This window comes from Panulirus ornatus, chromosome 25 (genome assembly GCF_036320965.1).
Source record: "Panulirus ornatus isolate Po-2019 chromosome 25, ASM3632096v1, whole genome shotgun sequence".
In the NCBI taxonomy this organism is placed as follows: domain Eukaryota; kingdom Metazoa; phylum Arthropoda; class Malacostraca; order Decapoda; family Palinuridae; genus Panulirus; species Panulirus ornatus.
The window spans coordinates 8,515,280-8,530,975 of NC_092248.1; the positions used below are offsets into that span (position 1 = coordinate 8,515,280).

The 15,696-nt window shown below is 36.7% G+C and overlaps 1 protein-coding gene across 2 annotated transcripts in view; it reads right to left on the minus strand.

Moving 5' to 3' along the window:
• Nucleotides 1-3,527: 3,527 nt before the first annotated feature.
• Nucleotides 3,528-15,696, minus strand: part of LOC139757237 (small G protein signaling modulator 3 homolog) — a 32,871-nt gene continuing 20,702 nt past the window's right edge. For both annotated transcript variants that reach the window (XM_071677487.1, XM_071677486.1), the window contains exons 12-17: nucleotides 14,285-14,411; nucleotides 13,861-13,971; nucleotides 11,854-12,021; nucleotides 9,652-9,794; nucleotides 5,276-5,380; nucleotides 3,528-3,928 (exon numbers count right to left, since the gene is read on the minus strand). In XM_071677487.1, the coding sequence (XP_071533588.1) occupies nucleotides 3,677-3,928; nucleotides 5,276-5,380; nucleotides 9,652-9,794; nucleotides 11,854-12,021; nucleotides 13,861-13,971; nucleotides 14,285-14,411 (906 nt within the window). In that variant the 3' untranslated portion in view covers nucleotides 3,528-3,676. The remainder of the gene's footprint in view (nucleotides 3,929-5,275; nucleotides 5,381-9,651; nucleotides 9,795-11,853; nucleotides 12,022-13,860; nucleotides 13,972-14,284; nucleotides 14,412-15,696) is intronic.

Sequence of the window (15,696 nt, forward strand, 5' to 3'; positions counted from 1 at the left end):
CTTAACAAATCAGAACCAATACCCACATTTGTCTTCTCTGACACTGAACAGGGATACCAAATCCAATGAATGCTGTTACAGTTGATGTGGGACATGTGAAATAGTACTGAGTTAGTGAAGATTCAGTAGTGAGTTTTGTTTTCCTTCAAGAAAAGAAAAGAAAAATGTAAGGCCAGAATCATGTTCACCAAGTTTTGTTTCATCTAACAAACAAGCAAAATCCAGCAACCAGAAGTCTTACTTCAGTAGATAAGGGAGAGAGAGCCAAACCAGTTCAGTCTCTTATACAGTTTTCTTACCTGAAATGCTGGGAAGAATCCAACCAGAAACAAGACATTTATCCTTTGTTTTGTCAGATAAACATCAGGAAGAAGTTAGATAACACCCATCATACAAAGATCAGAAATGTGACACACCAGTAACCATGTGCAATGTTTTATCCTACAGAATAAAGGGAAAGTCTATTCTAAAGGCTTTCATATATGCCAAATTCTATGAAAGCCCAAGTGGACGAAATCCAAAATAATGGAAAGTGATACAGGAACTTCAGTTTAAAATTCCAGATAAGCAATATCCTCCCTTGAGTTATGTGTAGGGAACATTAGGTCTACATGTACAGAAATTAAGTATTCTAAACAGTAATACTGAAATTCTATGGAGGGATTCATGATTTTAATGGCTGAGTTAATGACACCCAAGAGCTGGAATATCTCTCTAGAATAGACCTGGTTTGTAATTACTAATATTTGAATAATAGTATTGAGCTATGTCTCTGTTCTTTATGGTAGTGTCTGCATCATCAAGATTACTCTTATGATAAACACCAAGTTTACTAACTTAGTATCTACGAACACAACTTTTTGATAAAGTTGGCAGTCTGTGAAGGACATTATGTAGTCAGTCATGTTTAATAATGTACAGTATCAAGACCATGATATCAATAAGCCAATTATCCCAGCAAAGTATTTACTACTCCCTAACAGCTGTTACCCACTTATGTCAGTTTCCTCCAAAAACTTCCTCAAGAAATATATGTACTAAATATGAGTATATTATTTTTTCATTTATGTTCACCAGTTTCTGTATAATTTTCCTTTTAAACCTGGTGAAAACAAACTCCATAAACTCTGTTTCAGGCAAAAATATCTTACTTGTCAATCTATTTACATACAGGAATAATGACATTATTTAATTTTGAAACAAATTTTATACATTATTCTTGTAAAGCGAAAAAAAAAAAATACATCATTCAATTATTAAACACAGAGGTGATCACTACAGCAAGGATTAGACTAGCTTCCTCTCATTAGAATATCCATATATGTATAAACTTAAATGTTACAATCCCTTCATATGCATGATGCATTATCAGCCATTAAACACATACACAAATACAGATGCCATTACTACACATCAAAAACCATTTTGCACTTGAAAAAATGGACATTTTTTCTTTTTAATAAACCACATTTGTGTAAATGCTTGTGTGTAACCCTCAGATTTCTTTCACCTTACAAACATAGCACCACAACACTACAGAATGGAGATTACATTTTCATATATTGTTTCAGTACTGACTAGAATACTGACTAGAATAATAATCTGTAACAAGCATGGTATATGATGATATTATCATTACTTAACACATACCAGTAAACAGTTAGGTGCTGAACATTTATTAGAAAATAATGAAATTATAAAACTGTCAAACAATTGATATGATGAATGTATGTAATAAATAAAAATGTAACTTTAATTGATTTACATATTGGTTGAGTGTCTGCAGAAAATGATAAGGAAAATAATAGACAAATGAAAAATTTATGACAGGCAAAGATAAATAACAGTGACCCACATCCAAAAATCCAAGACAATCAAAGATAAGCAACAGTAACCCATACAAAAAACTGGAGTAGCATAGACAGCACAGTCTGATCACCCGAGATCATTATGATAATTGCTTCGACATGACCAAAGCCCAACTACCACACAATCATTTCATACACATGGGTCATGAGTCCTACAAATGAATGAAGTACATACTGATGTTTCCTGCCCTGTTTCCAACATCCTGGAGCAACCTAAGCCATAAAATGATACTATATGTCACCCTCAGAAACTTAACATTAGTCAGTTGCCCTACAAACACAATGTGGGAAGGACAGTGAAGCATACATCTGACAGCCATAAACCTAAAAGAATGGCTACATGAGCAGAAATAAGAAGTTTTAAAGTTAAATAGTGACATAAAGGCATATGGTGAGGATCAGGAAGCATTATGTAGGCACTGTGATGACATTTACATGGCAGAAATAGGCTCACAACCAGGTGAAAGCATTATCCCACTGTTAAAAAAATTTAAAGGGATTACAACTAATAAGGACATTTTTCACATACAGAAGTAATTTCTATATATTTTCCAATTTTTCCGTTTCTTTGAAAAAAAAAAAAAAAGGTGGGTAGCATGTAAAATGATACCCAGCTTGGGACTGAACGAGTTAACCAATATCTTGGTGTACTCCAATTTTCCATCTTTAAATTTTATGTACCTCATACAACATTAATGATATTCTTTATCTAAAACTTTGGTATAATGGATTCAGTAATGAAATAATACAGTGTTTATGTGAAGCTATATCTTTTCTTCAGCTGTTCTTCCTTTACCTTGAATCAAAGAATGATCTGGGTAAAGTTTGAGACAACAATTATGACAAGGTTTATTGTGGTCCAAAGGACCCAAGAAACTCTAAGATGGACCAAAAAGGTAGATGCCTCATAAATCTGGCAAAAAAAATAATCTATTTCGGTTAAATGGTGATATACTGGAGGTAAAACAGATGAATTTGTGATTAGAGTGTATGATAAGGCTCAATCCTGGTAGAGTTACAGATATGTTAACCCCAATTTTCTAGTGGACCTTTTCACCATTCAAGTCTGCCGTTTGGATACTCATGCATCCAAAACATGGAATGGACACTACCCAGTTTTCACTAAATGCTGATTATGGGCACAGGAAAAAATTTATCACAAAATTAACTTTTCACAGCAAATGGTAATCTGAAAAACCTATATTCATTAATTCAGGACAGATATTTACATCATATTCTATAAAAATACACTTATAGGCTTAGAATATCAGACATCTTCAAAAATAATATGGGGGGAAAAATATCAATTTGACATCTTGCAAAGTTTACAGCTGTTAGTAGTGGCCACTTTTCCAACCATTCACACAACTAAATAGAATTCATTTAGTTGGCTAAACATCTATGCATCCAACAAAATCTGATACAGAAAAATACAATATCTACTTAATTTCTAAAATAAACCTGTTTTGTCAAAAACTGCTGAAGATTTACACAACAGGTATATAAAAATTAAGATAATAAAACCCTCATATCAAAAACTGAAGTATATTACAAACTCAGGCTATCTTTCTATTGAAGTTACTCCGCTACATCATGGGAGAAGGAAAAGATCCTGGATGGAATATAATGTCTGACTTTCTAGTTATGCCCTATTTTTCTTTTTGAGGCTTTATTCAGTCATATTAAAAAATCTGTAAACTCTTATGCACACTACTTTTTTGCTGGACTCAAAAATTTGCTAAAGGTACAGTGTAGATACCAATGACAGTGCAGCAGTTCTACATGAACTGCTACAGTCTTTATAACTGCTACAAATCCCACGAGAAGAGATGATGCTTCACAAGCATGTCACGGACACCTTCCCGCAGTGGCCTCTGGTCCTGATTAGGAGGTGGGGGCAGTTCCCAGTCTGGGTTTAAAGTAAACGGAAACTGAGCTAACACACGCAACTCACATTTAATCTGAACCCATCCTGGGGATCGAAGGAAGGACCAAGGCTGATACCAACGCTCAACAACATCTGCACTTGAACACAGGACCTCTAACCACAGGTGCAGAACCTGCAAGAACATATATGAAGTGAATTAATGCAATTGGTTGATGCAATAAATTACTGTGCATCTGGGAATACAAATTTGCTGTCTCAATTGTACTATATTGACTTTTACATATAACTAAGGTGCTACAGGCTAACATCTTCACTACCAAGAAAATTTACAATAAAAAATGACAAAGAAAAATATACAGTGACACACCAGCAAGTCCTTTTGAGGTCATTATTTATATTAGAAGATATCAGACACATAAAACTTATTCTGATAAGAAAATAAGAGCAAACTTTATGCATATCTACAGGGGTGCAAATAATATTTCAATGAATTTAAAGTGAAGTACAGCTATCCTCTATGCAAGTTCATTTTACCAACACTGAAGAACTGATTAAACACTATCATCATGTGTTATCTTAAATAATACATATCTTTCCCTTATACTCAAAGTGATTCACTCATAATCATTTTATATGGGGAAAACTATGCAAGTATGCAAAGTTACCAGCCATGCCAGTCACACTCATTGTTGCAAAGTCAGGTGGGTGTTGGCATCACTGTCTCTACTTTAATTAGAAAACCTCTTCCTCCTTCATCTTGGTCAATTTTCATACTACATAAGTTAGCAGTCTATAAATCACTCTCTACGTGATCTGTAGATCATCATCAACAGATAACTTACAATCATCTGCATGGTCTTTTATGTCTAACTAAAAGCCTGAACTCAAATTTCCTCCCAGTAAACTCACAAATATGTGCTCTCATTCACATGGCTGGAGGATGCCGACTATGAATAGAATTATTGTGCACTGGCACCTCAACCCCCACTCTGGCTTGGCATGTGGCCTTAAAATGGAAGTGCAAAGCTTAATAAGTAAATATCTGTCTCGGCATTGCTTAGCTTGCATAAATATCTGGTTGGAGTGTCAAGGGGTTAAGTAAAGAATAATAAGTAACAACTTAGCCCAAGGAATTTGGTACTTATCACAAAATTACATCATTTAATTTAGATAATCCTTAACCCTTAAATGCCAGGTGATTTGTAAAAGTTTTTCTCAATTTGGACAAAAGACAAAGATCCTTATACTTTCTGTTTCCCTTTATAGAATGAAAGAAATACATGTAAAAGTAAAGGCTATGAAAAAAAAACTAACAACTTATTTAGCCATAGTACACTATACTGTTAATAAACCTACGGCAAAGGGTGGTGGAGGGAGCAAGAAGGAGGAGGATCATCATCATGAGTTCAATAATGACTAATCACATTCTATAATGAGAGGGTACATCAAATTGATATAAATATTAATTCGACGATGGACTCTATCCTTTGCTGTTCAAAGTTATGATACTCATACTTACCTGTTCATTTAGTCCTAGACAAATCAAAGACCGCAGCTTAACATCCATTTGTGCATGTACTGCATCATGGCTCATGTTAATGGCCTGAACACACCTATACAGCAACTGGAAAGCAATAAGAACAAAATAAGTGTGCTTAGGAAGAATAAATCAACTTCAGCATCAACAGGAAAGTGGAAATATTAAAAGACTTAAGTCAATGCACAAAATATGTAGTTTTCACAAAGAAAAATCATAACCTAGATATGAACAAGAATCAACATGGTTATTATATCTTCATCTATCACTGCATCTAATGCAGATGAAGGTATGAGGGATCAAGTGAACTGCAAAAGAAATGAACTCAGTGAACTGTCAAGTGATAATGCTATTTTATATGTGGATTCCATAGGAATGATGCTGGATCATGCATAATGACAGTGTTTTGTGTAAGAGGTTGGTGCAAATCAATGAGTTTGCCTTACATGATTAATCAACTTGGTGTGCAAAGTAAATCCTTCATGTGTTTATATTTGACTGGAAGCAATGTTGCAGTGCACACTGAACATAATCATGTAAATAGAGATACATGCAACTGATACACTGCATCAAAATAGGAATCATGTTAAAAATAATATTCAAATAGCAAAATCTGGTCAGTCATCAAAGCAATCCCCCTTGTAAAGGTTTTGATTAAGATATTGTAGCCTTCAGCATTAACAATACTATAAAGAAAATCTTAATCAAAAACTCACCAGAAAAATCTGTGGGCTGTGTTTACAGAATACCTTGTAAAAATTGTAATATGTTTTATGGTGGGCAGACTGGTAAGGATCCTTATGTTAGACTTAACCAACATAAAAATAGCATAAGAACAGGACAAGAATCAAATGTTTTGTTTAATCATGTTAAAAGTTATGACCATTGTACTGACTGGAGTAATGCCAATTCATCATTAACTGTAACTCCTTTACCATGAGATATATCACTGAATCTTCTATTATCTAATAATACACAAGGAATTGTAACATCAGCATTAGTGAAGGTCTATACAAATTGGACTGCTTTGTCATAATAGGCAAAATTTGTAAAAAGTTCCCCTTCTTTTTCCACATAATGAAAATTCTATGACAGGCATAATACTAGACCCAAACACACCAACCCAAATACCATCATCCAGCAACACTTGTTTACCAGTGGCATCTTAGCTACAGCACTTCCTTGTATATCAACTGGCTGTTTTACATCTTTTATCTCATTCTTGTATCTCCCCTGACGATGTGATCCTTACACCAAAGTGCACTTGGGAACTTATCGTGTTTCATTTCCCTGTGGTTTTATCCATGTATATAAGTTCCATACTATTTGCCATCTCCCGCATTAAGAACAGAGGACTGAGCCTTAGAGGGAATATCCTCGCTTGGCCCCCTTCTCTGTTCCTTCTTTTGGAAAATTAAAAATGAGCGGGGAGGATTTCCAGCCCCCCCTCCCTCCCTTTAGTCACCTTCTACGACACGCAGGGAATACGTGGGAAGTATTCTTTCTATCCTATCCCCAGGGATAATGTATATAAGTATATGTATGTATATGTATCTCCATCTCTGATGCCCATTCCCTCTGGGAATTCCCTCAAGTGGATGGCCATGGCAGAAGTCTCCATAACTGGTGAACTTCAGTGCTGTTTCATGTGTTCACAAAGTAGCGCCAAGAAATAGACAAAGAAAGACCCATCCACTCATATACATAAATATAAACATGTATATAAGTTTCTTTCTTTCAAACTATTCGCCATTTCCCGCATCAGCGAGGTAGTGTTAAGAACAGATGACTGGGCCTTTGAGGGACTACCCTCACCTGGCCCAATTCTCTGTTCCTTCTTTTGGAGAAAAAAAAATGAGAGGGGAGGATTTCCAGCCCCCCGCTCCCTCCCCTTTTAGTCGCCTTCTACGACACGCAGGGAATACGTGGGAAGTATTCTTGCTCCCCTATCCCCAGGGATATGTATATAAGTATATGTATGTATATGTTTGTGTACAGTGGATGGGTCTTTCTTTCTTTGTTTCTTGGCGCTACCTCCTGAACACATGAAACGGTACTGAAGTTCGCCAATTATGGAGACTTTTGCCATGGCCATCCACTTGAGGGAATTCCCAGAGGGAATGGGCATCAGAGATAGAGATATATATAGATATGTGCAGGAAAAGACATGTTGGTCACTACAACATACCCAGTTCTAACAGACTTCAATGCATCAGAATTAAACTTCTTGCAGATCCCACCACACTAATTTTGGAATATAACAGAAATTTTCATGAAAGTCTGTTCGATCACAACATCAGTCCAAGCACACCAGGAAATCAGGCGTTGGTAAAACAGTCTGTAGAGTATCACGACAGTGCATGCTTTTTCACATACAGTGTCCTTCCTGCACACAGCATACTTAGTTTTACTAACTTACAATATTTCAAAAGTGTTTTATGGACTTTGGTGCATTAAACCTACAAATATGAGCAAATATTTCAAGATGCTACAAGACCTATCTCAATCACTGCCCACCACTCCAAGTGAACATTTGGCACAGAAATTTACAAACCCAGAGCACATGTTTTCAAGCAGTTTCTGTGTATTATGTGGTCAGCCTATTTTGATGACACATTATGGCAGATAAGAGTGGCAGCAGTGATGCAGGTGCCATGAGTTCCAAGAAACACCTCAACATCAATGAAAAGCTGGAAATGACTAAGTGTCATGAGTGTGAAGAGAGTAGCTCCCATCTCATGCAAGACTGTGGATTCAATAAGAGAACAATGAACAACATCATTAAGGCTATGGACACAACAAAAAAGTTTGCTTGAGCGTAGGACAGTGAGCCCTTCCTCTATAGAAAACTTATGAGATTGGGAAAGCATGAATAGCGTAAGAGTGCTGTGTTTATGTGGTACCAGCAGCACTGCACTGAGAACCCAGTGCATGGTTTAGATCTGCAGAATGCAGCCAATAAATTTGCTACTCAGCTGGGCTTGGTTTTGCAGTCAAAGCCAGTCCCTGATGATTCCCCCACTTCCAAAATAAACATGGACTGGTGGACAAGAAAGTGGGTGGAGAGATAATTAGTGCCAATATAAGTGCTGTGAAGCCATTTTGCAAAAGCTAGGAGAAATCAACAATAGCAGCTGCCACAGTGTAGCTGTTCCAACTGCACAATGGGGATGAGAGGGGTGAGGCACTAAAGGATAAACAGTGGCACTGGAGTTCACCAGTTATGGAGACTCTTTTGCCATAGCCACCCCACTAAGGAATTCTTGAAGGAAAAGGCATCAGAGATAAAGATAGGTAGAGACAAGGCTTAACTGGTGAGCTCTGCTTGAGAACAACTAGGCCCAAAGAAGCATGTCTACCAGCCCAGACCACAAGAAAAGTAAGGAGTGTATACCTGTGCTAGCCTGTGCTAATGAAGATAGCTTTCATCGCCTTAACCCTGTTGTTGTCGGTACAAGTTGAAAACCTCGTATTACCGAGGTTCTCCTCAGCCATCTGCTTGTGCTATACTGTGGGAACAAGAATGCCTAGTCACACAATACATTTTCAGAGTGAATCCACAAGCACTTTGTTCCTGCTGCGAGGAACCATCAAGAAAATTATGAAGGTGGCTCCACATAAAGTAAAAGCCTACATATCAAGGAAGCCAAGAGCTCCTACAAGAAGAAGCACTTGGACCAGTGTCATCTGGTCAATGTCAGTCCTGAGGAAGATGAGACATCCAAATAGAGCCCTAAAGAACTACAGCATCAAGGATGCAATATCCAATTGGACCGAAGCCTGGGATTCTATTCCTGTGGACACCCACGTGGCTGGAAGAGGTTGCTGCAGAAACCTTACGAGACATCTGACGTGAGGGATTTCAGGCAGATTTTCCTTAAATCTTCAATCAAGCTGCAGACAATTTAGAGGTGGAAGATGTGCACCAGTGGTTGAAGAATGATGCTGACCTGCATGGATAACACCTCCTTACTGATGAGAAGATTGCTGAGGATGTGTTTGGGTCCTCTGCTCATTTGGGAAGAGCTGGAAGAGGGTAAGGATGCTGCTAGCTCTCCTGGTACATACCTAAAAGTACCTAGGATGAGATTTTGTCAAAATGCTATGGCTAGTGCATGCACTCACCACAAGACCAGCATGATGAATAATACTCTGCTGCCACCTAGGGACTGTTGAACTCAAGTGAGATGTAAGTGACTAATGAGAAAATGCCTAACTGATGAAAAAATTTAATATAAATGCACACCATGGTATTGGTTGGGATCTATTCAATCACATTCATACTTAGAATAAGTTTTACTTCAACTTCATACACCTTTGTGAAATCTGTAATACCAAAAAAAGTAGTATTGATGTACCTCCTCTGGAGTAAGCACTTTGCCATCTTCATCCAATCGAAAAGTACGGCACAGAACTAAGCGGGAATAAACAGATGAAAAGTCTCGTTCTACTTCCCGAGCTGCTGCCTCCTCAATAAATAACCATGGATGACAGGGGCCTCCTACAATACAAAAAAAGATGAACTAGAACAAAGTAACAAAATTAATTGGGTATTATATGCATACAGAAACATGTATAAAATATATTTCACACTGGTTTCAGAGTTGACCATTCTAAAGATGATTGCAGTTTTGTAGGATATCAAAAACTATGTAGGATATCAAAAACAAAAGCACCATTTTCAGAATATTTGTCTGACATGTGTGAAAGCATCCTAATTACACATCAGTTTTAAAGGCACCCAAAGATACTCAATACATCATCAGGATAAGGCTTTTCACTTTAAAAATCATCATGGTATATACGAAAAATTTATGTATATGAGATTTTATATTCAGTTCTGGTCTGGCTGCATTCTAAGTATCTACATTTTGACCATACTAAATATGGCACTCTGAAGAAGATACTCTATACAAAGTTTATGCAGCTTTCATGACAATGCCTAATGATTCATGAGACCCAAGACGTAAAAACTTTTATAAATCAAAATAAATAACATAACATGTGAGAATGTAATGCTACATGAGATCCTATAACCTGACCAGGAGTTTCTGAAGCATAAGACCTGAATAACTTCATTGGCTTTCAGATGTAGTAACGGAAACCTAGGACTAAAGTAACTTATCATTAACACCAAAAACTGCAGGACTGGAGAAAAAGGGCAAAATACATCTGACTCTTTTAATGAAAGACACATGGTCAGCTACTATCAAGCGGATAATCTAGAAGGGGGTTATATAAATTGTTTAAGTATGCTACTATCTCCTGTGATAAAAATACATATCTATTACAGACTCAACTCTCCTTCTGTTCTTGTTATAGCTCCAAGATCTCTTTACGGAATCTCACTCTTCATTTCATTTTTTTTATCCACATTCGCCATTTCCAGCATTAGCAAGGTAGCATTAAGAAAGAGGACTGAGCCTCAGAGAGAAAATCCTCATTTGGCCCCCTTCTCTGTTCCCTCTTTTGGAAAAGTAAAAACTGGAGAGGAGGATTTCTAGCCCCCCCGCTCCCTCCCCTTTTAGTCGCTTTCTACAACACGCTGGGAATATGTGGGAAGTATTCTTTCTATTCTGTCTCCAAGGACCTGAGTGAGGAGATATGAAATTGTTTTATATCTTCATTGGAATGGCATAAGTGGAGCCAGGTAGGGTGTTATTTGGGACCTATTGTGCTTTTATATGCTTTCTATGGCAGCAAGATCTAGGGCATGGTAACAATGTTTTCCTCTGGGTAGTGTAGGTTTGGAAGGTTTAACATAACTAACAAATTCTAATTCTTTCTTTCTGCTTCACTAACCACCTTCAAGCTATTACTGTCCTCAGGCAGACAACTCATTAAAAACCATCCGATCTTTTGTTATCTGTCCTTCCTATGCAGTCCAATGATTCCATTCACAATAATAATGCACTGTGACTGCCCAGCTCTTATGAAAAGAAAAAGCAGCAAACCACTCCTATCTAACTCCTTTTCACTTTCAAATCACAGACCAGCATCATCTGCATAAAATAACAGTGGTAACATTCATTCTATTCCACCACAGTTCAGTAGCATAAAGAAATCATCCCATCTCACCCCATATATAACGTCCCACCCATTAAAGCATTAAAAATCCATGTTGGCACCACCCAGTCTTAAAAAACTATGGTTACTTCTGACAATTCCTTTATGCCACCATTTACATTAAAAATAATAATTACATTGAAAATAATAATTACTAAATAGCTTTCATCATATACAGTGGGGAGCATTCTTTACAATACAATAACACATGTCTCAATGACTAGTTAATGTTATGGATATTATAAACAAATAATAGTTCCTGAACTCCATCTGCTCGAGGCTATGTTGCCAAAGAAAAATCACCTCTGGCGAGGCCATATCATTGGGTGAAGAGTCTCTTCAAAAAAACTTCTTATTCCAAAGGAGTTCACATATCCCTACTGCTGGAAGTAGTGCAGCTTTGGTCCTGGGAAATACCAGGACTTTCTTAGAAAGAGATCTTGAAAAGATAAAAAATAAAGGTAAATATAACATGGATTTAAATAAAAACTAACCTAAGAGTGATGTTTGACGCATTCCGTGCTGTAGAATTGCTTTTAATGCTGGACAAAGAGTTCCTCGCACCAGATCTGTCACTATGGCATTGATTGCATCATCTCCAGCACGACTGTACTCTTTACTGCGCTCATCCAGAACCTCAACAAATTTTGCTGGAAACCACCCTAAAGTGAGAGAAAATACAACACTAAGTACTTTCAAGCAACCTAAGTACCAGTGTATGAAGAGTGGAACACAATTTTACAAAATTTATTCTTAGTCATGTAAAAGAAAAAAGTATAGCCGTAAGGTACAGTAATTCAAGAAATGTGAAAACATGTTTTGACAGAAAAACTATTCTTCCATTTTTCCATCTGAATGCAAGATCTAGAAATAGACTAAGGTCCATCGAATGGAGCTGTCTGAACCCTTTAACAAAGCTGTTTTCCTTTGAGGTAGCGAAGCGTAAGCAATTATCTATTTGTAATGACCTAAAGTTGACATAAGGGTGGTTTAAGTGTAAGGACCTGCCTACCTACCTACCTATAAGTACACGGATAGTGTGTACCACTCAATGCAAATCTTGCCTGAGGAATAATATGGTTTCTCAACATTGTATGGCATATTCCATAATTGTTGATCCCAGCTTCACCTAAGATTGACCTTAACCTAATATCAAGTTTTCTTTTTAATGTTTCAGCTGTTGTTCTTAACATATTTCTCACTTCTTTAGGTTATTCATTTATCATACTTAATCGCTATTTCCCATGTCAGTAAGGCAGTGCAAGGAAATAAAGAATAGTCCAACCACCCACATACACATACATACATGCCCATATACATACATATACATACACAGACATATACATATATACACATGTACATATTCAACTTGCTGTAATCCTCATTTGGCCCTTCTTTGTTTCTTCTTTTGGAAAAGCAAAAACTGGAGGAAAGGATTTCCAGCTCCCTGCTCCCACCCCTTTTAGTTGCCTTCTGTAACGCAGAATTATAAGTTTATTGAGTATTCCTGGTAAGTTGTATGGGAGGTTATTGACTGAGAGGGTAAAGGCCAGTACAAAGCATCTGACTGGGGAGGAGCAGTTTGGTTTCAGAAGTGGTAAGAGGATGTATGTGTGAATCAGACATCTGCTTTAAAGAATGATTTGCGAGAAATAAAAATATACAAACAGATGAATCTGTTTTTAGCATTAATTAATGGATCTCGAGAAAGCATATGACAGGGTTGATAGAGATGCTCTGTATTAATCCTTTTAATTCTAACTATATACACCAAACATCTATCTCTATTAAATTCACGTTTACCCATCCTGGTATGTATAAACTTGGGTTTCCCATCCACACATCTAAGCTAGGCCGGGCCAATTGCTCCTCCCCACCAGCTTTTCTTGTTCTTTACAATTACTAAATTCTTTCCATTTACAACATGCATTCCCCAACGGCATACTTTTAAGGTACTTCATTCAAATTCAACTACCTGAGCTACAGGAGTGAATTACACTTTTGTTATCAGTACATCTGTCACTATGTTAACATCAACCTTGGTAGATACCGTCAAATGCCTTTTCATCACAGAATAAGTGAACCCACATAGTTTTACATAAGGATTGACATGCTGTCAATGGATTGTGCCAAGGCATGTAAGAATCCAAGGTAAACTATGGAAAGGTCTGTGAGGCCTGGCTGTGGAGAGGGAGCTGTGGTTTTGGCGCATTACACATAACAGCTAGAGAATGGATGAGTGGATGTTGCCTTTTATCATCTGTTCCTAGTACTAATTTGCTAACATGGAAAACAGTAATCAAGTATGGAAAAAACATAGTTGTAATACAAGATAATTTCAGCACTGAAAGAAAAAATTTCAAGTCATATGAATGACATTTTGAAATACATAAAATTGGTAAATGAAAACTGTAACCTAAAACCTAAGAGATTGATCATCTTCACAATCTAATTCTGTGGTGACAGGAAAGTTCCTTTTGTTCAACCTCAATCTGCATTACCTCGAAGACCATTGAGCTCTCCAATCCAGCAGTGTTCATCACGTTGTGAAATGATAGTGATTATATCATTTTTACGGAAACCCAACTCATCATCATCATGCCGTTCAAAATCTGGAAAAAAGCCTCAGATAAAATGAGCAATATGAGGCTCATATTAAATAAACACTTATGATGGCAAGTGACCTAATGCTACTGTATGATTTATGCTTCAAGATTTACTGCAATAATGCTCATCACACATTATTTTTTGTCTAACCTACTACACAATTAACAATGCTGCGAGGACAACTTAAATCAGAATGTAGATGACATGTCTAATATTTTCATTTTCTTCACCCTGCTGGGAGATAGTGAGACTTCTCATTAATAAGGTTTTCAGTAAGGTTGTTTGTTTAAACAGTAACAGTTAACTTATTTAACTTACCAAGAAGAGCTTTTGCTCGTCTGTGTCTTGATCGTGCCGTGGCTAAAAAATTGGGCAAGTCATGTGCATGAGATTCCAAGGAATAGTCTGGTGTGAGTGAGGCAGAGGTGAAGTTAGGTTCAATGCCCTGAAATAAATAAAAAATTATAAATCACACAACTTCATGTTGCTCAGAGACAGGAATGTAGGCAATGAATTTTTTCATCAAACTTTGCATGTAATAAAATTCATATATCAAACACCTAGCAAGCAATCATTAAGTTAGGTGCATACATAAAAAATATGTATGCTCAAATCAGACCTGCTTTTTTCTTTGTCAAAGGCTGCAAACTAACTCAAGCACAAATCTATACAACAAATGCAAATTCATAATAAAATCAAACTTTCATTTCTAAATGCATTATTTTTTGGTGCAACTACTAAATGATATCTTAACAATTCACCTTATCACCTATGTATCAAGTATGCTTCCTTCTACAGGCATTCCCTGCTTTGTGTAGGAGATACATTTCTATGAAGTGCTACATCAAGGAAATCATTGCTCAGAAAAGCATGTTTTTCCTCACTTACATCATACAAACTGAGATGTGTTCTGTGGTCAAAATTTTTCAGCACCTGTATTATTCTTTAAGTAACCATGTCTGCTTTGTACTGCTATTATAATGTGTTAGCTAAACAAAACAGCAGCTGTATCACTGTGATGATATTGTAGAACAATTAAAAAAGATGATGGATTTAAGGGGGTAGAGGTGGTGGTGGTGGTGGCAAGAGGCACTATTAGTTCTTTTCTGTCACTCTTCATCCTTTGTTACAAATATTCCCCTAGACACTTGTCTACCATATTTTCTTTTCTTACTTGTACCTCCCTTCTTTTCTTCTTCATCTCCTTCCAAACTATGAGCGATTCCCTTCTAATTTCTTCTAATTTCTGATCAATTCTTCTGCGATCCTCCTCTGCTTTCCTTTTATTGATATATACCATCCTTTTAACTTCTCTACACAGGGAATCTATACACTACACTCTTTGCTCTCCATTACTCACGAATTCATCAATGAAATAGAAGTGAATTTCAAGGGTACTATGATGAACAAAGAGGGTGATATCTTAACTAGTTCCCTGATACCTAAACTACTGTAGAATGAATTCAACTTAAGCAAGACCATGCTAAGTGGGGATCACCTGTATTGTTCTTCATAATGGACTGTGCACTCATCTCAATGCATACCTAACCTTGCATCCAAACATTTCTTCAAGTTAATATCTCTTTCATTCCCATTCTTTTTCAATGCAGCCTTCTATATATGCTTTTCTATAGTATGTATCCGAAGGATATGAGAAAGTTTTTTGTTTTTACCTCAGTACAAGGATTTGGGTTGAAAATAAATATTTCCATATCATCATCATCAACTAT